The 25,057-nt window shown below is 38.1% G+C and overlaps 1 protein-coding gene across 4 annotated transcripts; it reads right to left on the bottom strand.

Annotated features, from left to right (window-relative positions):
- Positions 1-752: 752 nt before the first annotated feature.
- Positions 753-24,577, bottom strand: esrp2 (epithelial splicing regulatory protein 2). 4 transcript variants are annotated; one of them, XM_015371625.1, is made up of 17 exons: positions 24,448-24,577; positions 24,117-24,269; positions 22,668-22,796; positions 14,447-14,560; positions 13,962-14,076; positions 13,743-13,838; positions 13,428-13,482; positions 12,510-12,620; positions 11,939-12,071; positions 11,707-11,749; positions 9,890-10,191; positions 8,584-8,817; positions 8,255-8,453; positions 6,243-6,444; positions 5,959-6,160; positions 4,982-5,082; positions 754-2,057 (listed from the first exon to the last, which is right to left on the bottom strand). In XM_015371625.1, exons 2-16 carry the CDS (start codon positions 24,246-24,248, stop codon positions 4,996-4,998), a joined length of 2,154 nt encoding a protein of 717 aa, XP_015227111.1. In that variant the 5' UTR covers positions 24,249-24,269; positions 24,448-24,577; the 3' UTR covers positions 754-2,057; positions 4,982-4,995. The 4 variants fall into 4 exon arrangements, with proteins under 4 accessions (XP_015227114.1, XP_015227111.1, XP_015227113.1 ...); XM_015371627.1 differs by having other exon boundaries at positions 24,523-24,538; XM_015371626.1 differs by lacking the exon at positions 24,448-24,577 and adding an exon at positions 24,406-24,421.
- Between the last annotated feature and the right edge of the window lie 480 nt (positions 24,578-25,057).

Here is a 25,057-nt window from a genome sequence, read left to right as displayed (position 1 = left end):
ATCATTTAATCATATATGGCATTTAAGCATTTATAGAGATTTCAAAATGAAAATGTCTAAAATAAAATTAGAAATTTCAAGATACGATAAAGATGTGTATATAATGTCTGAAGTTTAGGTGAACATTGACCCTTGCAATTCATGGGTCAGTATTGGTAGCCATTCCTGTGACTGAATTAGCCCTCAACTGTAAAAAGGTTGGTGACCGCTGCCATAGAGTCTTTTGACGCCAGATCAAAAGACAGATGAAGCAGATGAGTTTTAAAACTGGTACAAGCCGATTGCTGCAGTGATGCAGTATTTCAACCAACAAGCACTTCTGATCTAAATTATTAATAATATAATTCTAAACTCAGGAGATTTTGTTTTTGTCCAAGCATGCAATGAGCAGAGAAGGCTGTTGTGCTTCGGGCCTTAACAGCAAGTCAATACTAAAACAGGTCCAAGTTCAAAGGAAAACTTGAAGGACATAAAGAACAACTGATCAAGTGAACTATGCTGTTGCTCAGGGGTCACAGCATGGTTACATTATAAACGGCTGTTTTAAAGAAATATTTCATAGTAGAAATCTTCAAAAACTTTGGTAAACATTTGTATAAATAAACTTGAGCATATTTAACAAAATAGGCACCTGTTCAAACTTCCAATTAGCCGAAATGCTTTGAAACCAACCAAATCTGCACAATTCAACAAGAAAATCCATAAAAAGAACTTGGGACTTTAATATATGAAACCTCTTCACTGTTAAGAAAACAACTGATATGTTTCTATTTGTTGACATTTTTATTGTTTACATTCAATACACAGATCTAAATTCATACATCCTGAACTTGCAAGAAAACAAATAACTCATCTGCCACCAGAGCCCAGCTCATGCCTCCTATAGGCCTGTATTGCACTCTGGGTAATGTAGACTTGGTAAGGAGGAAAACTAAGACACCTTCTGCAGGCCTTTGTCTGAGAAAACAAAAAACAAAACAAAAAGCATGGTGCAGCTTTCCATGGCACTGCTTGTTCACAGGATTTAAATCGTGCTGCAGACTGGTTGCTATCATCTTAAATAAGCAGCAGCTGTGAGTCGATCATTACATAAAAAAATTTCAGGAAGCAAAGCATATGTTGTTTTACACTTAACAAAATGTCTGCTTTTGTAAATAAGCTGCATCGATAAAATTAGAACAAATTTATTGCAATAATGCTAAAGATGCACAGCTTATAATATCTGCCCTTGTGAGCAAATGGCTGAATCTGTAGTGCTTACAAAATGCTTCAATGGAAGGGACACGCTGGTCATCAGAATACAAATGCTTTCAAACAAAAAAATTCATACACTGACATATTAAGTGGTACAAACTAAGTCCCTGAAACTAGTTATAGCTGAAATCATAGCATACTAATTCACTTTGCTCTCAGTAGTATAAAGTATTCCTTATATGGCTTTTATCTCTTATGTCACAACTAAAACACTGGAGGCTGAATGCCAAACCTCCACACAGCTTTTCCTTTTTCACTGAGCTAACAAAAAATATTCATAAACACAAAAGTCTAAATTCTGTGGGTGGTTAAAGAGTGGCATTTCAGATACACCCAGACAAACAGTGTATATTTGTATATTTACAGCCTCAAGCATTTCAGGACACAGGTCTGTACAGTTTGTATGAGAAGACATGCATCTGTAAGTTTGGCTATAGAGAGTGGGTGCATGGTCAGTCCAGGATACGACCCACTTCTTCCCAGAGTCATGTTCCCAACGTTTCGCTGCTTCAGGCTCTGGAGTGTCAGGTCATACAGAGAGGGAAGAGGTTGGTAGATGCTCTGTAAAGAGTTGGAATACACTGGAGTTGGAGCACTTTCTGAAGGATTTGGCGTGGTGGGGAGAGATGGAGGGCCGGCGGTCAGTTACAGAAAGCCAGGTGGATTTGCTGGCCGTAGAAGGGATGGTTTGAGCGCTCAGCTACCGCACGCCGTGCAATGTCCTCGTTGGGGAAGGTGATCAAGGCCTCGCCGCTGCACTGACCACTAAAGTTATGCAAAATAAGTACAGCATCTTGTTGGAGCTACAGAAGACAGAAAACAAACACAAAAAGGAACAGTGAGTGACTGCAGTCTCATGTAATGTGAAGGGAAACCACTAGAGGGAGCCCTCAACCAACTGAGGAAGAATGGTGTTAGATCAGCTCATCAAACCAGTCCAGTTCCAAAAGCAGAGATTAGAGAGAAGAGTTAAAGGTGAAAACAGAGGACATGCTGTTCTCATACACCTGAAACCAACAAGACAACAAGCAGCTTTTAGTCTACATGCACTGAAATCCTCTACCGAACTTCACACACAATCCAATTCAAAATAACACAAGAAAACATAAAAAAGCAGAGCAGCAGAAAAATCCAGAAAACTGTGGAGTAAGGAAAGCATATCAGTGAAGTAGACACAAAATTACTGCTTATGATCAATTGTTTCACTGAATAAGACACAGACGCATCCCTTCCAACATTTTCTTGTGTTTTGTGGAACTTCTAAAGATGACAAGTTTTTGTCATTCCTGCTAACTTTTACCAACTTGCCAAATATGGTTAAAAAAAAAAAAAGAAGTGGTTAAATCTCCTACAATACCAGGAAAATATGACCTGAACTTTACCAAGAATTCAAAAACCACCACAGACTAGAAACATATTAGATATTCTTCCTATTCTTGGGACACAGCTGTGCCTAAAGGGTACAAAAATAAACGACTAACCATCACCGACATTTTAAATTCTCAAATGCGGCAGGCATTTGAGAATTTAAAGGAGGTTCTTCTAATTCAGGGCTTAAAAAAAGAAAAAAAGGACATCCTTTGAGACAAAGCAATAGCTCAGTCATTTGATGAAATGTTTATCTGTTTTCTTATTGATGTGTCTGCAAAATAACCCAAACAAAATTACTTAGAAAGTCAGATTGGATTTTTGAAATTAAAGTTAGTTGTCATGCAAATCAGATCAAGAAAAGATGTTAAGATGAAAATATAAATACAATGTTTGTTAATGGTAAAGAAAAGCATTAGGCATATATAGAGCATGCAGAACAGCTAATCCCCTCTTCAGTAGCTACCAAACATACATTATAATGAAAATAGTTCATTGCAAAAGTGTTCAAAACCCAGTTTTTATCAGGACAGTCAGAAACGTCAATGTTTTTAGTGCTACTTTACTTCTAGTAGTGTTTAGCTGTAATTAGGGCTAAAACAATTAATCGGATTAATCATGATTTATCGATTATTGAAATAATCGTAAACTAAATTAGTAATCGATTAATCGTTAACTGGAGTGTAGAGATTAAAACGTGCCTTTAGCTGACAGAGTGACCCACTTAGAGCTCTGATTATATCAAAATTATAAAAACATTTTGCTTATAAGATAAAAAAAAAAATAAATAAAACATTTTTATGTAAATATGCACTATCCAGAAATTTTAGTTTAACCTGGTTTAATTCCCCCCAAAAAAATCTTCTTTAAAAGGAGCCTTTGGCTACCCGATTACTCATTCATTCATTGAAAAAAGTAATTGACAGATTTATCACTAAATAATCGTTAGTTGGAACTAAAATAGGAAAATACACAAATAAAAATATTATTTTGCTCTTTTTAAGTTTGGGTCAGTCTCTATCAGCTTTAAAATTCTACAAACTGAAACAGTTGCACTTCTGTCGTTGCAAATAGAGCTCAAAATCAGTCTGATAGGTCAAAGATCTTTTAACAATTTTCCAGTATTCCAAAAACTTTTTAACCGGATTAGAGGTCTGGGTTTTCTTCTCTGATAAGATTCCCTGTTCTTGTCCAAGAAAAAAAAAAAAAAAAAACATCCCCTCAGCATAATACTGGCACTACCATATCACAGTGAGGCCTTTTCCCTCCTCCCTTAAAAGATTTTTTACGTAGATGAAAAAAAAAAAAAAAAACCACACATTTTGTCTTCTTCTGATCCCCCACCCCATGGCAAATGGCTTTCCTATAATTATTCTTGTGATAGTCAGTTAAATTAACATGCTGCTGTCATTTTGCACATCTCTGATGTTGCTGCTATTTTCAAATATCCATTACTGTACAAATGTCCATAGCTGTATATTGGTTATTTATTCTAAAGGTGAACAGTTTTATATTCTTAAAACACTTTACACTGCAGTATTTTATTGTTTATTTTTCAACTGTTATTCTTAACTGTGTTATTCTTATACATTTTTCTAAGGTGCACATTTGTGACAATTTTTTTTATATAATCTTTTGGCAGCTGTAAACAATTTCCCCATTGAGGAAAAGTAATTTTCTTTTTTCTATATAGGATTTTATATTCTTTTCCATTTCCTTTTGCTCATTTTTAATAAAGGCCAGATCTGTAGAATGTTTGGAAGAAGGTTTCCCATCAACCTCTTACTGTAGATATCAGCTGTTCCTCTTGAGTTAGCATCACTTAGCTGCTTCTCTGATTGATGCTCTCTTTGACCTACATGTCTGCTGTGTGCTTTTTAAAATGCTGTTTTTAAATTCAAATTTGAGAATTTGAAGATGGGTCTGAAATGATGTAGGGAGAAAAACATTTTCTGAATTTAACCTAACTGTCTCAGATCAGCTGTTGCATTTAAATCGCCGTTAAATATGATTTGAGTCTTAACTGTTTGAAGCTGACAGCATCTAAATAGTAATAGGCCATTTAGGAGTTCCTCAGTGAAATAGTACTTCATATTTCCCTCAGGAATGTTTTTTTTTTCCACTTTACATACATGACCTACTTTGTATGAGCTTAGCACATTAGAGTTGTCAAAAATACATTAACGTTTGTGGCTGTAATGTGATTAACAAGAAAGTCTTCAAGATGTAAGAACACTTTTGCCAAGTATTATGGTTTAAATAGCATTAGCCAGTTTGTGCTAAGATTTTCTTCCCACATGCTTGAGACTGTAGTGAAGGAAGCACCCCATCTCCACTCTGCCTCCCTGCTCCTTCTTACCTTGGGGTGAGTCCCTAAAGGCAGAGCCATTCTTTGGGCTGAATCAGACTCCTGGCCTGTTCGTTCATCTGAACCACACCGCTGTACTCGTCAGGGGCGTACTATAGATACAGTACAACGATGAACACACGGTCAGGCTGGAGAGGCCTCAACATTATGTAACACATTACAATAAACATTTTCCAACCCAAACAAAAAGATACAGAAGTGTAGAAAGAGGACAAAAAAAGAAACACACAAAAATACATATCACAGAATACACAATGAAACCAGATGACAGAATCTCTACTAATAAGAAAGTTTTCCTCCTGAGGACCCGTGTGTGACATCACAAAATGAATGGTTCAACAAACAATGAAAATCAGCTCTCATAAACACACAAAGCATACCTATATCTCTCCAGATGCATCTTTAAATCACTTCCTTGTTGGGGTCAGAGTTCTACTTGCTCACACACATACACACTCCTGCTAACAAGGCGTTTCCAGCATTCAATGAAAGGAAGACCAGAAGCAGAACCAAAGCATCTGCCCCAATGTCAAACAGCAGAACCAGAACCTGCCCTTATCTCAAACCCACCACTCGCCTCACATGAACTAAGTAAAGCCGCACCTGTCATGTCATACCTGCATCAGGGGACGCCATCTAATTCAGGCTGGCAGCAATAAGTATTGCAGCAAAGAGGAGTGGAAGAGCACAGTGAACAAATGTAACTTAATGAAACAATATGGTTCCGGGGTTTTGCAGGAAAATTAGTGAACAGTTTCTGTTTTGTGGTGCAACAGAAGCGTGACTGCATTTAGCTGCAGTTTTTAAAAAAAAATACAGAAAAAATAAGATTCACTAAATACCAGTTTGATTTTGTTCTGAGGACACAAAGCTGAACAATTCTTGCCAAAAAAAAATATTTGGCACAAATACTCATAAGTATATTTCCAGTTATCTTTTTTTCTGGTCTTAGTACTGGTTCCTCTCACCTGATATCCCTGGAAGAAGCTGAGGATGTCTTTCACTCCCGTGTTGAATGGTAGACCCTGCATCCTGACCAGCGAACCTGGCTGAGGCAGCACAGAGGAGGCAGCGGCTGCAGCAGGGTGAGCCTGGGCTGCCAGGCTCGCGGCCGCCATGGCTCCTGGTGGAGCTGCAAAGTATCCGACTGTGGAGGGAGAGACTGGGGGGCTAGAAGACGAACAGAGGTGAAGAGTTAGATAACTGTACCTTCTAAACCTGCCCTGTTTCTAACAGCAGATGTGAAGCTGACCTGGGGTAGTAAGCAGTGTAGTTCATGTTCATGTTCATATAGAGATGTGGCTGAGGTGGGTAGTAGGCCAGAGCGTGAGCAGGGCTGTGCACAGTGGTCTGAGGTCTGGGAGCAGCCAATAAAGGGGGCTGGTACAGGGCAGCCTCAGAGAGGATGGCTGGAGGAGTGGGGTAGGCAGCGTAGGCTGTGGGAGGAGACAGACCTACAGGAAGATGGTTCAGACAGAATTAGTGCACAGGTACCGCATAATAAACTACTATATTATGGAGAAGGTTCATTCATTTTGAAACAACCCTCTTCATTTTATAAAAGACAGATTTTTAAATAAATGTATAATATTATGAGTTATCGCAGAGAAGACTGTTGACCTGACAGCTGTCCAGCAGTTAACCCCCCCACCCACACCCCTATCATCATCATGGAGGGTGTGCCTCAAGAGGCACATAAAAATGTGCTGTATGCAAGCAGGTGAGTGCAAGGAGAAGAAGAGTTGCCTTCCAACACAGAGATATATCAACAAGATAAGATAGGTTACAACTATCACATTCCTCAAGTGAAGACAGTCCACAACTAGAGACTAAATCGCAATCAAGATTTAACCTTGGATAGGGAGGAACAGGACTGGATTTTTTTCTTAATGGTCCAAAATTTCCCTTTACAGATTAAATAAAAAAATTCTAGATGAAATTCTGAGAAGGCAAACTTTTGGTTTTCCCAACAGCAAACCATTTCTTTGAATTTACCGACAATATGTTGCTGTGTTTAATGAATCTCAAAGGAATTTGTGGTATGTATCAAATGTAATGACATGTCAACAAGCCGAGTACCAATGCTCAGACAATAGGGTGAGGTTTACAAACTTTTTACAGATGGGAATAAATCCCTCCAGTTTTTCAGTCTCTCCTACAATCAGTTTTAGTAGCATTAAGGTGCTCTTACAGACATGTCTGTGTTTTCTGGAGATGCTTTGTTTTGTTTTTTTTTCTTTACTCCACTAGAACGCTTGCTCAGCTGGCAGACAGTCATCTTTGCGTTGGGTTAGGCGTCCTCCTCGAACCACACCCTAGTTTCACCCTCTTGCTGATTGTTTCAGATTACAAAGAGAATTCAGCTGCTGCTCTTCATCATCAATGCATCTTTTATAAAGAAGGTTCTGAAACAAGGGAGTCATTAACTATGGTGATCCATGAATAGCAACCAGGGAAGCCATGTTGTATTTGAAATTCTCATTTTACTTTTTCAAGCATGTTTTTTTTTTTTTTCCATTTAGCCAACTTAAACTTAATCCTATGCTTGATTTGGTCACTGATCACAAGCTAAGAAACAATTATCTTTACTTAAAATCTTAGAAAGGTGAACCATTGTTTAATCTGTGTAAATGCATCCCAGAGAACTAAGAAATATATAAAGAAGAGCTTCGAATGCAGTCGAAACTAATAGGAAGTTTGAAAGTTTAAGCATGTTTTAAAACCTTTGAAAAATTTTAAACTTCTGCAACAATTTCTACTTTTATATCACTACACGTTTAGTTCATAGATATTTGTTTTGAATGCATTTTAAGTTGAATAAACTGAGGAAATTCATGTCATTGTAGAAGCGTATTTACAACACCAACAGTGTGCCCTCATACTAACAATATAAACACACAAACATCTGAACGCATTTACATTAAATACTGCCTCTACTCCAGGCTGTGGGCAGGTCAGTGACCTCATGAAGGCTAAAGCTTTCCCAGTTGATTAGTATTATACCCATGATTGTGCACATAAAGTTATTTCAAAAGCAGGAATGTTTCCACCCGCAGACTGAGGAGATGCACCAATATTATTCAGGAAAACACTTTATCAAAACAGTCAAACTGGCTGGAACCCGATTCTTAACAAATACTTTAGACCCATTCATTGTCATCATGACAGAAGCCAGACTGAGTGAAAACTGACTCTTGATTCGGATGTTAATTAATTCAATATTCTAATCCTCAACAAACAACCAGGAAGTCAGTGATAACTCACAGGGAAGCTTGCAGGGAGGTGGAGAAAGGCCGCTGCGGTTCAGGGTCCCTCCCATCAGAACAATACTCATCTCCTCTGTGGAGCACTGGAAGACCTCGACATACCGGTCCTTCATCGTCTTTTTGTGGCACTTTTGGGCCACCAAGAAAGCCTTGTCAGGTGACTTCATTTGGATGAAAGCGTCTCCAGAGGGTCGGCCCTGCAAAGGTGGAAATCACCGAACCATCACAATTCAGTTAAGGCTCAACCTATCTACGTGTTTTTAACCACAGATTTTAAAAGCCGAGCTTCTCGTTTCCACTGGTCCTGTGTGATCAAAGCGCTCTGACCTGCTGGTTAAGGACCATGTGGACTCCATGGGGTTTGATGTCAGCGGTATGCTCCCCCATGAACTCCAGGATGTCTTCGATGCCGGCGGTGTACGGCAGACCGCGGAGACGCACGCAGTCGCGGCTGCTGCTGGCCGCTGGCAGGAAGGGGGTCGTTGGGAGGACTGAGACTGGTACGATGGGTGCAGGGGGCAGCGTGGAGATCAGAGGTGTGGACATATAACGGTTGAGAACCTGATAAAACACAATATGATTTGATAAATAACCCTTCAGTAAAAAAGGAAAATATAGCCGTGACCAAACATCTAAGACGGAGAAATAGTTTAAGAAAGCACACGTAACATGAAATAAAAGCAGCATGTTTAGGGATGTTTTCTGACTTCTCTCTGTTCCCATGACATCAACCTTTCAAAAATTGGGGAAGCTGCTGGTTTCGCTTGTGTTGACGTCTTAGTCAAACATTCTTGTGAAAGAGCTTTATCTCAAAAAGTCATTTTTTGGTTAAATAAAACAATAAAACTGTATCCTATCCATTTAAACGCTCACTTTAAATAGTGATTAACGTGTTAAGTTCAGATAGTGAGACTCTGAATGGCAACCAAGGTTCTTTTTATCGACAATTATTATTTTATCTCTCCGTTTAGTTTAAATAATGTGGTTCAAAAATTATTCAAAACTTCATGCAGTGATGGGTTAACACAATTCCAAAATCCTGTTCTTGATGTTTAGCATGTTTTAGTATGAAAACCACTGACATTTCTATAAGGCCCCTGGTGTTCTAAAATTAAAAACCCTTTAAATTACTTTAATTTTCCCCATTTCCGAACAAAGTTCCCCTTAAAGTAAACATTAAATATAAGAGCTGTGTGCTAAATATAGGTTTACTAATGTTTTTGTTGTTACTTGTTTTCTTTTCCAGAAGTTTCCATCCCTTCCATCCCAAACCCTTCCATCAGCATGGGCCACATTTAATGTGCCTTTCCAAAGTGAGGTCTAAAACCACGCTGTCCTGGCACCAAATGGCTCCTCTGTCTGCAGACGGCTATATTGACTTATCTTGTTCATGATTCTCCCACTCACTCATTGGGATATAACCTTTCATGAGAATTTAATACATTATAACAGACCCACTAGAACCAGTAGCTTCAATTCCAGTAGAAGTTTCCCAATCAGCATTTCTTGCATAATTTTTTTAGCCTCACATGTGAGAATTTTCAGAAAGTTCCAGTTTCCATGTATGTTTAAAAAATAAACTAAGCTTTTAAGCATACAAAAAGGAATAAGAAAAAACCCCCAAAAAACATACCTGTTGCACCTCTGCTGCAGTGCTCCGAAACAGCTCGATGTACCGCTTTCCCAGGATCTGTTTGTGCTTCTTAAGTGCGTTCTGAGCGTATTCTTCACAGGAGAAAAGCACGAATGCATCTCCAGTGGGCCGTCCGTCCGGATACTTGACAAAAAGCAGTCCCTCTGCGCCATCTGTGACGGGACTTTCAGGTCCGAGGAAGGACAGCACCTCCTGCGTGGTGGCTGTGAACGGTAAGCCACGCATTCGTATAATCACCTGGTTCTCTTTGGACAGGAACTGTGCCACCTCATTTGATGTCCCTAAACGATATGTTAAAGGTAGATAGATTAGATTATAGACAATATTTATGTGGAATATACACCATTATTATAATCTTACCAACTTGATTGATTATTTTAGATAAACATCAACAAATAACCTGCACTGTGGGGCAGATTTAAATTTCTTAATGTATAAAAGTATCATTTTATTTTCCTTATGTCAGATATGTTTAGTTCAAAACAATGAATGGAACTTAAATATGCTGTGAACTTCAACCCAAATGTTTGCATCCTGTCTCCTGCAAAGCAGTAAGATGTAAATTGGTGTTTAGTCACAAGGAAACTGGCAGCTATCCATAAAAGTTTGCACGGATGCACCTCAACTGCTTAGGATCCAACACCATGCTTTATTCACAGACCCTCATTAAAATTAATTTGCATTTGGTTTGTTTATTTCCTGTTATGGATCGTGTTCCTAATGCAAAAAAAAAAGAAAAAAAAAAGAAAACTCAACCCAACACTGGATATTTTTAAATTAAGTAACTTGAATAAAATTTTGTATCAAAAGTCTTATGTTGAGAATAGACATCCCACTAACAGGTATACCCATGTTAATCAACCTTTATCCAAAAAATAGAAATAAAATTAAAGATACCAAATGATTTTAGGTCTTAATCATCTAACAGTAAATAGGATCAACATTTATTCATCAATATACATCAGCATGGAACATTAATTTTGCTTGTCATTTACTTAAAGTAGAAGTCTTGCATACGCAGACATTACTATCATTATTTTTATGACTTCAACTTAAACGCAATAAAGAAGTATTTTAAATGATAACCTCAACTATTTACTGAACAGAAGTTATGAAATATTAGAAACCATGTGATTTGTTTTTGCTTACAGCTTTCACTGAGACTAAATAAAAAGTCTCCTTGTTGTCTGATTTATTTGCTTAAAGTCCTGCAAGTTTTCGACCTGTATTGATCCTCACTCATCTGTGTAAAGTCCAGGTCTTGGCTAGCAGCCACTGCAAGCTATGTGCAGAGAGTTAGTGTGTCTCCTATCTCTGTCATGTACGATTACTGGCCGCTGTTCGATGGTCAGGGGGCCACAGGTCCTGCTTTGTCTTTTCACACCCCTTTTGTAACAGCAGCCACTCTGTCCTTTCAGCAGGCACCCACCCTCTCTGCCTCACGGGAGTCCAACAAAAGCGGAACTGAACAGGTGAGCTGCTCAGATCCCGACATTTCTTTGCAACTGGCCTCAGAGGGGCTGGTGTTGGTGGGCATAGGGGGAGTGCATTGGCCACAAAGTGCCTTTCATTAGACAGAGATATGCAGCCAGAGATTCACTGGAGTGAAGCAGGAACAGGTAATCGGAGATAGAGCCACTATGCACTAAAGAGCCTCAACTTTACACTCCTCTGGGGATGGGATAAGAAAGTCTGACAAACTAAAAACATATTTTAATCAAGCTAACGAAACATCTTTGATTAACCTTTTATGCCAAAACAGAATGTGAGGAAAAACAGAAAACATGAAATCTGACCTCCAGCAATCTTGAGAAATTCCTCTCCTGTTGCTTTGTAGACCTAAATTACAAAGAAAACATAAATAATTACATAAAAATAAAAATGCCTGTGCATTTTACCTGAAAGTGCTCAGATATAACACATCAATATAAAAAAAAGCTGCCACCTGATTAGCTGTTAAGCTAGTACTTATGGAAACTAGAGACTAAAAATTAAAGTGCAAGTTGGCATGACAGTGATCAAACTAACTTCGATGTATCGGCTGCCCATGTGATGTTTGTGGCGCTCCAAAGCCAGGTCTCTGTGCTCAGAGTTGATGAAACGAACCAAAGCTTCTCCGTTCCTCCGGCCCTGAGCATTCAGGCAAAGGGCCACACCGCCCCTGAGAAGAAAAGAGACACCTCAATGAAATCTCCAAATAATTAACAAGCCAACTTCAATATCTCTGCATTAGGATGGTCTTCTCTCTCCGCTGACCTCATATTAACCAACAACAATTAACTTTATAGAATTTTTTTCCATCCAGCATTAACAGATTAACTCTTTTAGGCTTCCTAAGATACCCAAATACAAACAAAGCAGAATAAGTAGGAGGAGTTTATTGAAATCTGCAATGGAAATCTGATTTGTTTTAATGATCAGAATACATATTTGATAATGAAAAGCATAAACCACTAGATAAAAATGAATATGTTGTAGAAGCACTGTAACAATCGATTCTTCTTTATGACCAAAAACCTCAGTGTTCCATTTTCATAATGATCAAATCATGTAATTTTTGTAATAGAGGTGTGAGGAGATACCAGCGAGGTCAACATACTTGGCAATATTGAGTCCCTTAAAGAAGCGAGCAATATCCTGGTCTGAGGACTGCCATGGCAGCCCCCTTGCTCTGATCACCATCTCACTGTCCACTGGCTCAGTTTTACTGCTGCAGAAAAAAAAAACACAAAATATATAGATATGAGAAAAAAATATATATATATAAAAAATTGAGCACTGGTGATAAAAACTAATAAGAGCTGATAGAGCTGTGGATATTCTTACAGTAATAGATATTTTTTGCTGTATATTGATTATCTATTCTGCAGTAGCACAGTATTTATATTGTAAAAACACTGTACATTATCTTATTTGTTTATTTTCTTAATTTTGGCACTTATTCTGTTATATTTATACACTTTTTTAAGGTCCACATTTGCGTGCCTACTTCTGCTATAATCTTTTGCTACTGTAGCACCACAATTTCCCCACTGTGGGACAATAAAGTGATTTTCTATTCTATTCTATCTTCCTGGTGTTTTTACACATGACTAAAGTTTCTCCCCAGTGATGCACAGTTAAACTAATCATCCACAAACTGCAGAAACAGGGCCTTTTCCACTAAGTGCTGAACACAGTAACACTCCTTTGGTTAAATGTCAGAGGGTTAAAGTGATAGGCTCTTGGCTGTCTGAGAAGATCAGGATCTACTGCTTAGCTACTGAATATCCAGGTAAGCACTTGATGGCAAAGTTGGACCGCTCTAATGACACACTCGTGTTTTCCTTGTTGCTGTAATGAATGCTTTCGGCCCAAGGTCTGAGATTTAAAGACAACGGGAGTTGTGTGCATGTCTGTGTGTGTGCGGGGGTGGGGGGGTATTAGTCTTTAAGCAATACTCTTACCCAACAGTTGTGCTAACGGCACAAATATATTTTGAAATACATGCATTCATTTAAAAATGTGGTTTACATACCATGTACCGGAGTCAAACTTGTAGTTCACCGTTTCAACACAGGAGAATTTGTGATCTAAGAAAGAAAATATTTTTTATGTATTTTTGGATTTAACAGGCTAAGAAAATGAGTTAGTAAAGGTAACTAGCAGAGGTAACTATTGAAGATGTCTACCATGGTTACAAACCCTAATGTGACACCTAGTCTTCATGGTGCAGGTTGGATTATCCGTATAGTAACTTATCGAAGCAACATATTCCTCCCATTATCAGAGAATGTTACTCCAGACTATTAAACTGGCAGTGGATGACTGTAATATTTCAGCATCTACTTACTATATGGCTCAGCCAGCATGCAGAGCATCAGCTGCACCATGCTGTTAACCTCCTTCACACCGATCGTCTGCTCCGACAAAGCAGGAAGACCAACATCTGTGCTCACCATTAAAGATATCAGCATTTATACAAATTGGATTCTTCCGTTTTACATTTACAACTTCAAACAAACTGTTAACATTTCTTTGCAGTACAATATGTTTGTCATATAAAGGATACAGTCCAACATGGATGCCAGTGTGAGCTTCTGCGTTGCACCGGCATTTGGGCAGCATTTGTGAAACTCTTTTCGCAAGTCCAAAAATGAAAAGAAACAATCTGGTAGCACAAGATTCTAAACAGAAAGGCAAAAAAATATTGTTATAGAAAAATAAAGGTGTAAATATTTAGGACACAATGAATTTACCTACATTTTCAAAAATTCTGAGCAACTAAGGAGCCTTAAATACACATTTAGACCCTTGCATGCCTTAATAATTGAAGTGGTTTCTAAAACACCCCTATAAAACCAGCTGAGTTGAAATAGCATAAGATAAAAGACAAGCAATGGTTTATAATTGGCTGAACCATGATTTTTTTCAAAAAATATGCTTTTTAAACAAGTAACGCATAATTATTAGAAATAAAATATCTTTCAAATAAACAAAACTATTCAAACATGAAACCTAACCCTGTTGAATTTTTTTTTTTTAGAAAGGTTTCACCTTTTTGGAGGCTTCTGGGTGAAGGGCCTGTCGGATGACGAGAGGACCGTTCACCAAAAGTGTGTATGAACTTCTGCCGAGGCATTTTACCTCTGATGAGACAGACTGCTGAAACTGCATGAGAAAACACAAAGAAAACAGTTGAGAGAAGTGCGGATTTTTTAATTTTTTCATCCAACATATGATAGGTCTTAAAATAATCTAGTGTATTTAAATATTAAACGTATATTTGCGAAGTATATGTTACAATATTGAAATTGAGCAAGAGTTCAAATGAGTTAAAAGAACAGAAATGTAAGCGATTGTGTGATTATGACTTATGTCTCTCGTCAGAAGAGGGGCATGTAAAACAGGTTTCAGTGTTTGTTGAGTGAGGGGAGGGAGGAGACTGAGGAAAGGAATGATCACACCACTAATCATTAGGATCACGGATTCTCTTTACACAACCTTCAGTCGCTGTCAAGAGGGGGGAAAAAAACAAAACCAACCCATACAAGTCTAACCGGCTCTGATGGTGACAGCAACCAGGCCTGAATACCAGCATATAATCATGTTTGTTTATAACACAGAGCTGCTGTAAAGGCTGTTAGAGAGAGAAATCAGATCCTCTATCTACAAAAGTTATTTTTTATACCTTTATTCTAAGTAGTTATTTGGTTTATGAGGGACACCGACTCTGAAAGGCACAAGCTCTAGTGTATCAACCCTGCTCGTATGAATTTAAGATTTCAGAGATTTTCCATCATTGAATCTGATCAAGAATTTTTATACAAATATACAACAAACCATTACAGCAACATGCTTATTTGCAAACATGTGAAAAGAAAAATAAACCAGGAACAAAGAGAGTCTCCTGACATTCATGACCCAACAACCTTCAGCTCAGCATCAGGGGCTCCTTTGTCAAGATTTGACACTACCTTTAAAAAAAAAATGCTAACAGTAGTATGTAAAAGGGCGTTTAGAACATCTGGATGTAAAAGGACCTTTAAAAGGTGACTGGCTGGTTCACATGACCCCTTGTATCTGTGATGGGTCTTTAGACAGTGGGAGAGTATTCCAGGTCCATGTTGGGGCATGCTGCTTAACCGTCTGGTTATCTGACAGTTCCAAATAGCGAACAAGAGCAGAAAAAACGCTTCAGGGCTCAACAGGCTGGAAAGAAACCTCAATTGCAAAAACAAAATGGTCAAACAGCTTGCTGACTCACAGCTAAGACATTGAAGCATCAGGCACGGTTAGAGTTAAGGTATGGTAGCATTTTTAACAGTCACAGTTTCAAATGCTTAGATTTCCCTTTTACATTTATACATTTAAAAGAAATTAACTCTACATTTCACCCATCCCCTTGGGCAGTGGGCTGTCATCGTTCACCACCCGGGGAGCAGTGTGGGGTTACGGGTCTTTGCTCAGAGACCCAGAGTGGCAGTCTGTGGGAGTGGGGCTTAAACTCAGAACCTCAGGATCCCAAGAGCAACGCCCAAACCACTAGGCTTCCCCCCTTGTTGCTGTATTATGTAGGTATGGTAGGTCCTTCACTGCCTGCATGCTTAGATGGAGGATATATCCAGTTTTGAAAAACTGAGAGTTACATATCTGTCTTGTCAAAGTTGCAGTTGTTAAGACTTTAAAACTATTCAAATTCACAAATGCTCCTGGACTTCTGCTTTAATTCATGGCTCAAAATAGGTGATTTTATAGTCGGTAAAATACATTTAAATTAAAATTTCAAAACACCAGTCAGAAAACTTTTAAAAAACAGTTTGTCTTCAGTTAAAGATTTCTCCTGATCCAGCAACACACAGGCCACCACAGAAGACCCTTCCTGCTAACAGCCATTAACAGCCCAACCCGGTTCCTAAACACTAACCCTAAACTAATACTTTGTTTGTGCAGAGGTTCTGCCACATTAAGGGCTGTCCCAAACCATGTAGTAAGAAGGGGGAGGAGACCCTTCAGCCCTTAAATAGCAAGTCTCCATCAGTGCAGGCTCTCTTGACAGCGGGTGTAACTGGTATCTAAAGGAGGAGGAAACGCTGGCATTCAAATGTTTACCGTAAGTTCGCTGGTTTCCTGCATCTTTGCCACAGGAAAGGAAAAATTAGTGGAAAAAGAAGGAAAAAACTGTATCAATTTATTTTTAAGAAATATTTTTAATTGCATGTCAACCTGCGCCACAGAGCTACTGCCATGCACATGTGGCATCACTGTGTTACCATAGCAACAACTACTTTCCTTTTCTACTGGAGGGAAGAGGCCGCCCCATTCTGGTTTATACCCCCCTCACCTTCAATCAAGGGGCCCTCCACAGCTGTGAGTGAGACTTCACTGGGAGTGACACTCGATTTTTAAGAGGTAGTGCATTTGGCCCGGTCTGGGAATGGCCTGATATGTACAAGAACTTCAAAAATCCTATGAGTTACTACATGTTTAGTTTCTATTTGGCATCAATAAAATATTTTTACCTAAACTTAAATAAATTAAGATCATTAACATATTAAGAAAACAATGTCACACAAAGTGGCTCTAAGAACAAACTACATTAGATGCATTTAGGTTCATTTCAAAACCAGAGGCTAGAATTAGTTTAACCACAACATTTAAAATATTGCCTGATGCAGAAGAGTTGCACATAAACACCAGGATCAATGGGTAAAAGATCTGCTGTATACCTTTCATTAGTGTCCCAATAAAACAAGATAAGCAGGTCAAAAAATGAAATTATTTACAGCTCAAGAGGGGAAGATAAAATTGGAGGGGGAAAAAAAATGTAGGTCATCTTTTTAAATGCTCTTATTCTGTATTTCGATAACATTTTATACAACTGATGTTTATAGATCAACTAAACAGCACATTTTAAGTTTGGCCAAACTGAACTATTCCTTATTTACAGTGACAACAGGAGGGAGGTTTATTCATAGCTGAGCATGCAGCCCCACCTCAGACTTACGTCGGATTACCGAGAGGAAAGCAAATGTTAAAGAACAGCTAAAGGCACGCCCTTTACTTTTCTCTTCAACTCAACAACAAAACAAAACAAACACAAAAAACACAATCATACTAAGTAAATATGCTCTATATCATAAAACCCTTCATTGATAACCAGTTTCAGCCAACCCTATAAATAAACACAAATTAAACAACCGAGTTCAGAGAAGTAGAGAAATTAACTGATTAATTCACAAACCAAAACATTCCCTTCTCCAAAAGACATGCACCAGTCTAACTTCTCTCTGAAAGGCGAGGGGGAGGAAAAGGGCCTTTGACATGGTTCTATGAGAGTTTACTCTCCACCGAAGCTTGACTGCTCGTTTGTAAGGGTGAGGTAAGGTGTAGGTGGCTGAAACAAACTCTGATAAGAGTAGCAGGGAGTGTCAGGACAAACCATGTGGGCAACTGTTTAAACACACACATGCACCACAGAGAAGCTACTGACACAAAGGCCACCTGAGACTGGGTCAAAACCATTTCACCAATGTTTTTGAACAACCAAAAACTCTTAAGGGATGAGGGGTTAATGAATCAGTTAATCTGCATAAAATCTGAATGCATTTAAGTGAAACATAATACTGAACCTTACATTAGCTTACACTCTGTTTTGATTTTATGTTAAAGCTAGGCTTTTGGTGACAGAAACCGTTACACGCCCACATTGTAACACAGAATCCCTTCCAGCTGAAAACTAAATGCTGCTACACCACAGCAATAAAACACATATTTAGCGATCAACATCTTTGCCTAAGATCTGAAACATTGGAATCTGAAGAGAGCTCTGTAAACTTTCACAATGTCTGCAGAAGTCGAAGATAATGTGCAGCCTGCAGGCTGCAACATGTTGCCGTTTCATCCGAAAAACCAAGCCTGTCAAGTCAGCAACAGTTCAAATGCAGCATAGCTTATTTTCCTGTTTGTAGCATCTTAAGTTTGAGGAAAAATAAACTTAATTTGAACTAATGCATTTGCCAATTTTACCAAATTGAAGAGAAAGGAGGATACATCAAGATCTAATAGCATCTCAACTACAACATATAACATCTATAGGGGAGTCAGTTAAGAAATAAAATGTTTAAAAAGTGTCCACATACCTCCTATGCAGAATAAGTTCCTGTTATATCTTGGAAGAATATGGTGATGAATATGACAATAAATCTGGATGCTATTTTGTTCTCTTTCAGCAAACAAACTAAAGCGAAAACTGAGAAATGAGGCAATAAATGCAACTCATGGACTCTACAGCATTTTTAATCAAGCTTTGCTTTCAAGCAAAGTTGATGAATTAACATTTCCTGGCTGTTTCCTGTTTGAGATTTGACTTGCTGAATTGATATTTTATTTCAATGACTTCCCGATGTAAACAACAAAGCTGTGCTTCAGGCTTCAATCCTGCAGTATTCAGTATTTCACTTGCTGGCCCTTAATCAGAGCCAATCAAGGGAGAATCTGAGACTCAAATCTCGGATCTACCTTAAATGAATGGAAGCCCTCGCAATTAACACAATATCAAAATACAAACAAAACCATCTTAAAGTCACTAGATCAAAAGCCCTGATAATCACACCTGCCTTTACTACCATAATAAATCTTTCACCTGACAGATGTCCTTGGGCCTGTGGCTAGACAGGTCAATATAAAAAGCCCATCAAATGGGGAAGCTGCTTCTTCCATTAATATATAGAAACCTGTTACCACATCTGAAACATCTGCTCCAGACCTCATGCTTTGGGCCTTTAGAGCATTTAAATTGCTATTTTTTTATTCCAATATAAACTAATTTCAAAGTGGCCATCAGTGAAAGAAAGTGGCAAGTCACACAAAGGTATGAAAAGGACAAACTGAGTGCTTGGGTTAATATTTAAAGGTTCAGCACACAGTCTCAACTAAAGCAGATAAAACCTTACTCAGTCCATAATCATGAGATAATTTTTACCAAACTCTGATTAAACTGCATTGTCTGTTAGACAGTGCTTCAGCAGGAAAAAAATAATGCCTGAAAGTGATCTGCTAGAGCATTCAATGTATTTAACTTATAGCACTGCTAATGGTCATAAGAAGCTCTTATCATTGATTACTTGAGCAGCAGGAAAAGTGTATTTAGTGCAGGAAAGGAATCTGGACCTTGGTTAGCATCATTTCCACTTAGATGGATTACCAAAAAAAAGCAAAGGAGTTTCTCACATGATGACTTTGTAAAGTGCTGCAGGAGCTGTCCTTTAGACACCAGTTTGCAAAAACAGAATCAGAACAAGGCAAAGCAACAAGTCATTTCTAAACTGGGTCCACTTAAGATTTTTTTCCACACAGATAATTCTTTCTTTAAGTCACCATTTATAGCTAATAATACAGTCAAATGTCCCAAGATATGAAGACTATACATAAATGATATTACCCTAAGTTTAGGGTCTATTAGGGTGTTCTATTTTAACTCTAGGGTAGTTGCAGCAACAGCAGTATAAGCAAAGGAAGTCTGACTGCAGGTGAGCAATAGCAGCATATGCCCCTGTCCTGCAGCCTAAAACTGAGGTGCAGTCCCAGATACACAGTTTACCTTCCAGATGTCTGCAGTATGCATCAGACCAAGGCAAGACCAGACCTGCGACTTTAACTTATCTCCTCACACCCAAGGGTCTGCCCATCCCAGCTTCTGTGCTTCAGGCTGTGAGCACAGTTTAACTGTCATGGCCAATGACATCTCACGCAGGTGGACCATTTTTCTAAGAGGCAATGCAGGAAATCTGACACTCCTTACATTAGCTTACAGCTTAATACCCAAGTCAGGCTTGTTCTGTCACATCTTGCTCTTGGCAAAATTTGTCAGAGGAACGTTTTAGGTTTAATAACCTGCAGAGTTTCTCATGCTCTCATAGACCATTTTAAAAGCAGCTGCTATTTTCCAAATGAAAACAGCAGCTTCGAAAACCCTTCACAAGGTATACTGCTACAGAGGTTGGACTTTCATCAACTGCATGGTGAATAAAGTAAAGCAGTGCTCCTAATGCCCCAAGTTACTGCAAAGACTGCATTTTCTGAAATTTTGTTGTCTGTAAATATTTTCACTTTCAGGAAGTCATAATATGAAAATTGAAGACGACTCTCAACAAAAGTTTGTTTAAAAAACTTAAACTAAGCTGGTATATCTGGCAATCAGCCAACTGCAGGCACTCACAAATCACTGTGTATATATATATATATATATATATATAATATTCTGCACAATATGCTTGTCAACTAATAAAGTTTTAACCTTTTCCTTTAACATTTAAATGTTAAAATCAATCTAATATAGCTAACAATATTACAAATGTAATATTTTTTAAGCAGGCATGGGAATAATTGTTTATTTTTTCCTAAATAAAAAAAAATTGTCTTTTGTTATAAATACTTGCTTTAAATTATTCTGCAGTACTGAAACAGTCGAATTCTTACTAGAGGTTATCATTCCCTAAGAATATCAAAAGGTGTGGTAGCCCACTATCAGTGAGCCTGTTACCACCATTCAGGTTTTAATCACTTTAACGACAATTACGCAACATCCCCTTCGAAACATTTTTATTGCCTTTATGGATGTCACTGTCAAGAATTTCTGTCAATCACATAAACAAAAACAAAAAAACTTTTTTAGCAACATAACTGGGAATTTTACTGAATTCTGCTGATATCATTTTTTTTTAAATCTGAGATACAGTATAACCAATCAACTGTATCTAATGCATTCATGAATCCACTGATCCAACACATCCACAAATGCTTTAATTACTCTTCGCAATGCCAGGTTTTCTTCTAAATTTAGGAGGAACTTTTTCTAAATCTCTGACTTTCCCTTTATTTTTTACTTTGAAATATAAGGCAAATTTATTAATTATTGTTGTTTAAAGGCAAAATGTTATCAATCGTTTTAATAGGATATAATACCCTGAAGAAACATGATGTTTTGGTTCTGATTCTCTCTTGAAAAACAACAGTTTCTTTTATTCTCCTCAGATTAGGTGTAAGGTTAATGAGCTGAGGTTAACATTCCCACATTTACCAAAGGACATAATACATTAGATGCCAAAAACCTGAGAAAAACATGGAAGGGAAACTAATTTTAAAACTGACTAGCAGGGGTTATGACCTGTATTTGAAGCAGGTGCTATTGGTTCTCTGAATTATGACTGTGCTTCAACATGATGTTAAGGAAAATACATTCCCTGATGACAACATGGATCAAGATGTAGAGGTTTGTATGGCAGTCAGTCTTTATATTTAATAAAGAGCTGTACAAGTTCAGACCATTAACCATTTAAAATTAATTTCTCTGGAGTCCAATCCTTTTATAAGCCTCATCTTTTCAATATTAATAACTGTAGCCCCTCTCAGCAACGGACCAATATTCCGACACTATATAAAACATTTGGGTTTTATCTCCAATTCATATCTATTCAGAAATAGGTGACGTTCCTTCAGTTCCCATATCATGACAATGTGTTTTACATGACCAGATTTCTTTTCAAAACTGGAAGCTAGATGAAAGCATAACAGAGGCCAGATGACTGACAGTGCGCAGCAATAAGGCTACTTTCACACTGCAGGCCTTAATGCTCAATTCCGATTTTTTTGTGAAATCCGTTTTTTTTTTTTTTTTGCGTTGCCGTTCACATTCCCAAATATATGTGACTTGTATGTGATCTCCTGTTTGAACTGCAGACATAACGCAATTGTCCCGCATGCGCAGTAGAGGATGCAATGACGTCACGAGCGAGAGTGCTCTGTGTTTACGAGAGTAAACATGGACGGTAGTGCCAGAGTGCATCTAGTGATTTTTCTCCAACCTTAAAAACTCAATCTTTTCAAGATGGTTAAACATAAATACTGCTCTCCGCATCATTGTCTGCCATGCTTGTTGTTTTTCTTGCCACTTCTTCATAGCAAGACCTGGAATAGTGACCTTTGTTGGGTATTGATGGCGTTCAGGTCGGATGAATGCACCCTGGCCGTTCAGACACAGGTCACATTTGAAAATATCCGATTCGTGTCGGATTCAGGACCACATAGCCATTGGCATGGATCGCATTGGGAAAAATCTGATCTGTGTTGTTTAAACTGCCATGAAAAGATCAGATACAGGTCGCATATGGGCCAAAAAAAATCAGATTTGGGTCACTTCAGGCTGCAGGGTAGACTATTAAGAGTTCATTAAAAAAGATCAAATCCCATTCATACTGAAATGGCCTGTTTGACTCACCTGCTGCAGAACTTTGTCCAGAGGATCGGCATTAAGAATGTCCTCCAATGTCAGCCCGGTTTCTTCTTTACACTGATCTGTGAGCTCCAAAGTGTCTGGCTTGACAAAACATTTATGAAGCTTCCCAACCTGTGAAAGGATTTCAGGATTTTCATAGCGTGGACGGGGACACAAAACAACAAAAAGGCCAAATTTATGGTATAAGCCCCTCACATTAACAAGGAAATTAACTCTTATATGAAAAAGAGGTCAAACAATTGACAATGTAGTTGCAAAAAGCAGGTTAATTGTCAATTAAGTCGAGAAGCTTATATGCTAAACCAAAAAGGTGTGTTTTTTTCTGTAAGGTGGAATTCCACCTTTGATAAGTGGGAAAATAAAGCAAATGTTCACCTGTTAAAAAGGTACAGAGGAGGATTAGGGCCACTGAAAAAATTTTATAAGTTAGCTGATTTTTAAATATCATTTCAGTTTTATATGGGAAAAAAAAGTCAGAATTCGTACTTTTTCTCAGAATTCTGACTTTAATCTCAGAATTCTGACTGAATTCTGACAGCTAACAAACATGTCAGCATCAAGCTGTAGCCATGTCTGTTTTAGAGACTAAACTAGCTCTCGTTTTAATCAATTTCTGGTCTTCCATTAATGAAATAGCATCACCGGGGACCCCTCAAGCACGTAAAAAGTCGCCTTATTCCATAATTTTTCCCCAATGTGTTACTGGCCCTCCCAAACAACTAACACCTTTGTCAGTGAAGCTGAGTGCTCCCACATCTCTTCCTTCATGATGCCCATCTACATTAAGATCCAAAATTCTAAGTATTAAAAAAAGTCAGAATTCTGAGCTTAAGTCATAATAAAGTTGGAATTCTGAGATAAAAGTCAGAATTCTGAGATAAAAGTCAGAATTCTGAGATAAAAGTCAGAATTCTGAGATAAAAGTCAGAATTCTGAGATAAAAGTCAGAATTCTGAGATTAATTCAGAATAAAGTTGGAATTCTGATATAAAAGTCAGAATTCTGACATAAAAGTCAGAATTCTGAGATTAATTCCGAATAAAGTTGGAATTCTGAGATAAAAGTCAGAATTCTGAGATTAATTCAGAATAAAGTCGGAATTCTGAAATAAAAGTCAGAATTCTGAGATTAAAGTCAGAATTTTTAGATTAAAGTCAGAATTTTAAATTTTTCCCATATTAAACTGAAATAATATTTAAAAAAACCAGTTATTATTTTTTTTCCCAGTGGCCCTAATCCTCTTCCGTAAAAAGGTGAGCTTGTAGCGTTAGATTAATGAGAGCCCCATAGTGCACTGCAGGCAGTAACAGAAAGCACACCGTGTTGATTTAAAATGACAAACTGTTCAACTACAGGGCGGACACTGCGCCACAAACACAAGAAACCAAACAAATGACGAAAGAGGTAAAGAGGGGTCACAAAGGTCCATACCTTTTTCTCATGTAGATCCACAATTTGCCACACCAAGAGAATTATTTCCCTCTCATCCGAACCCAGTTTACCCCCATTTGCACCAGCTGTTGCCCCAAAGAACACCACCAGAGTATCACTGTGCGAAGCCATCAGGGACCACAAGGGTAAAAACTACAATTAGAGCAAAGATTAAAATAAAAAAATAACACGAGGGTTCACCTTTTTCCAAGTGATAAGGAGAGCGAACAAAAGGGCTGGAAAGTCAATTGAGACAAAACGCAGAGGGAAAGAAAAGTGGGGAGATTACTTTCAGAGGAGCCACGGAAGAGTTTGCGGTCAGAGACTCTACCTGTTGCTTTACTTGAGGCTGTTCTATCCAGAGATACTGGTTTGACTGGTGAAGAAGGGTGGAAATCCGTCTTACCTTCACAGTAACTCCATAAAAAGCCCCAGAGGTTTTTTTCTTTCTTTTTTTTTTTTTCCTCCACTCCTATTTTTTTTCCGAGTTACCTGTGTAGCTCTGCCTCTCAGAGAAGAGACAGGCGTCGCCTATTGGCTGGGTCGGAAAGGTGAGGGCGGGACCTAAGGCTGAATACTGGAATGCCATTGGCTGAATTGATTCTAATTCAGGAAGTGGATGTTCGCACAAAGGCTCATCCGTGGAGCCTGCTGATGTTTTAACGCTGATAAAGAAGGCAAAGTGCAGGTAAATGAGGAACATACTCTAAACTACGCCATAAGGTCCCCTTTGAATGCTGTTAAAGTTTATATGTTGGCAATTTGCATTAAGCAAAAGTATACAAAATACGCCCCCGATTAAAAAAATTATCTGGAAGCGATTTAAGAACTAAGTTTATTTAGGCCTATGTTTAGTTAGAAACATTTAATCGTATATTTTGTTTGTATTTTCTTTCATTAAAGGTATATCATCATTTCACAATAGCCTACAAATATACTAG

This window comes from Cyprinodon variegatus, unplaced genomic scaffold (genome assembly GCF_000732505.1).
Source record: "Cyprinodon variegatus isolate N-32 unplaced genomic scaffold, C_variegatus-1.0 Scaffold61, whole genome shotgun sequence".
NCBI lineage: Eukaryota > Metazoa > Chordata > Actinopteri > Cyprinodontiformes > Cyprinodontidae > Cyprinodon > Cyprinodon variegatus.
The sequence above is the reverse complement of the archived record's forward strand: the minus strand, read 5'-3'. Positions and strand labels throughout refer to the sequence as shown.

Coding starts and splice junctions, on each gene's coding strand:
- esrp2 (XM_015371628.1), bottom strand. CDS start 24,248: ATGGCTTCGCACAGTGATACTCTGGTGGTGTTCTTTGGGGCAACAGCT. Junction 13,483..13,742: donor CATGCTGGCTGAGCCATATA/GTAAGTAGATGC, acceptor TTTCTTTCTTAG/ATCACAAATTCTCCTGTGTT. Junction 6,445..8,254: donor ACCTCCCTGCAAGCTTCCCT/GTGAGTTATCAC, acceptor ATCTTCCTGTAG/GTCTGTCTCCTCCCACAGCC.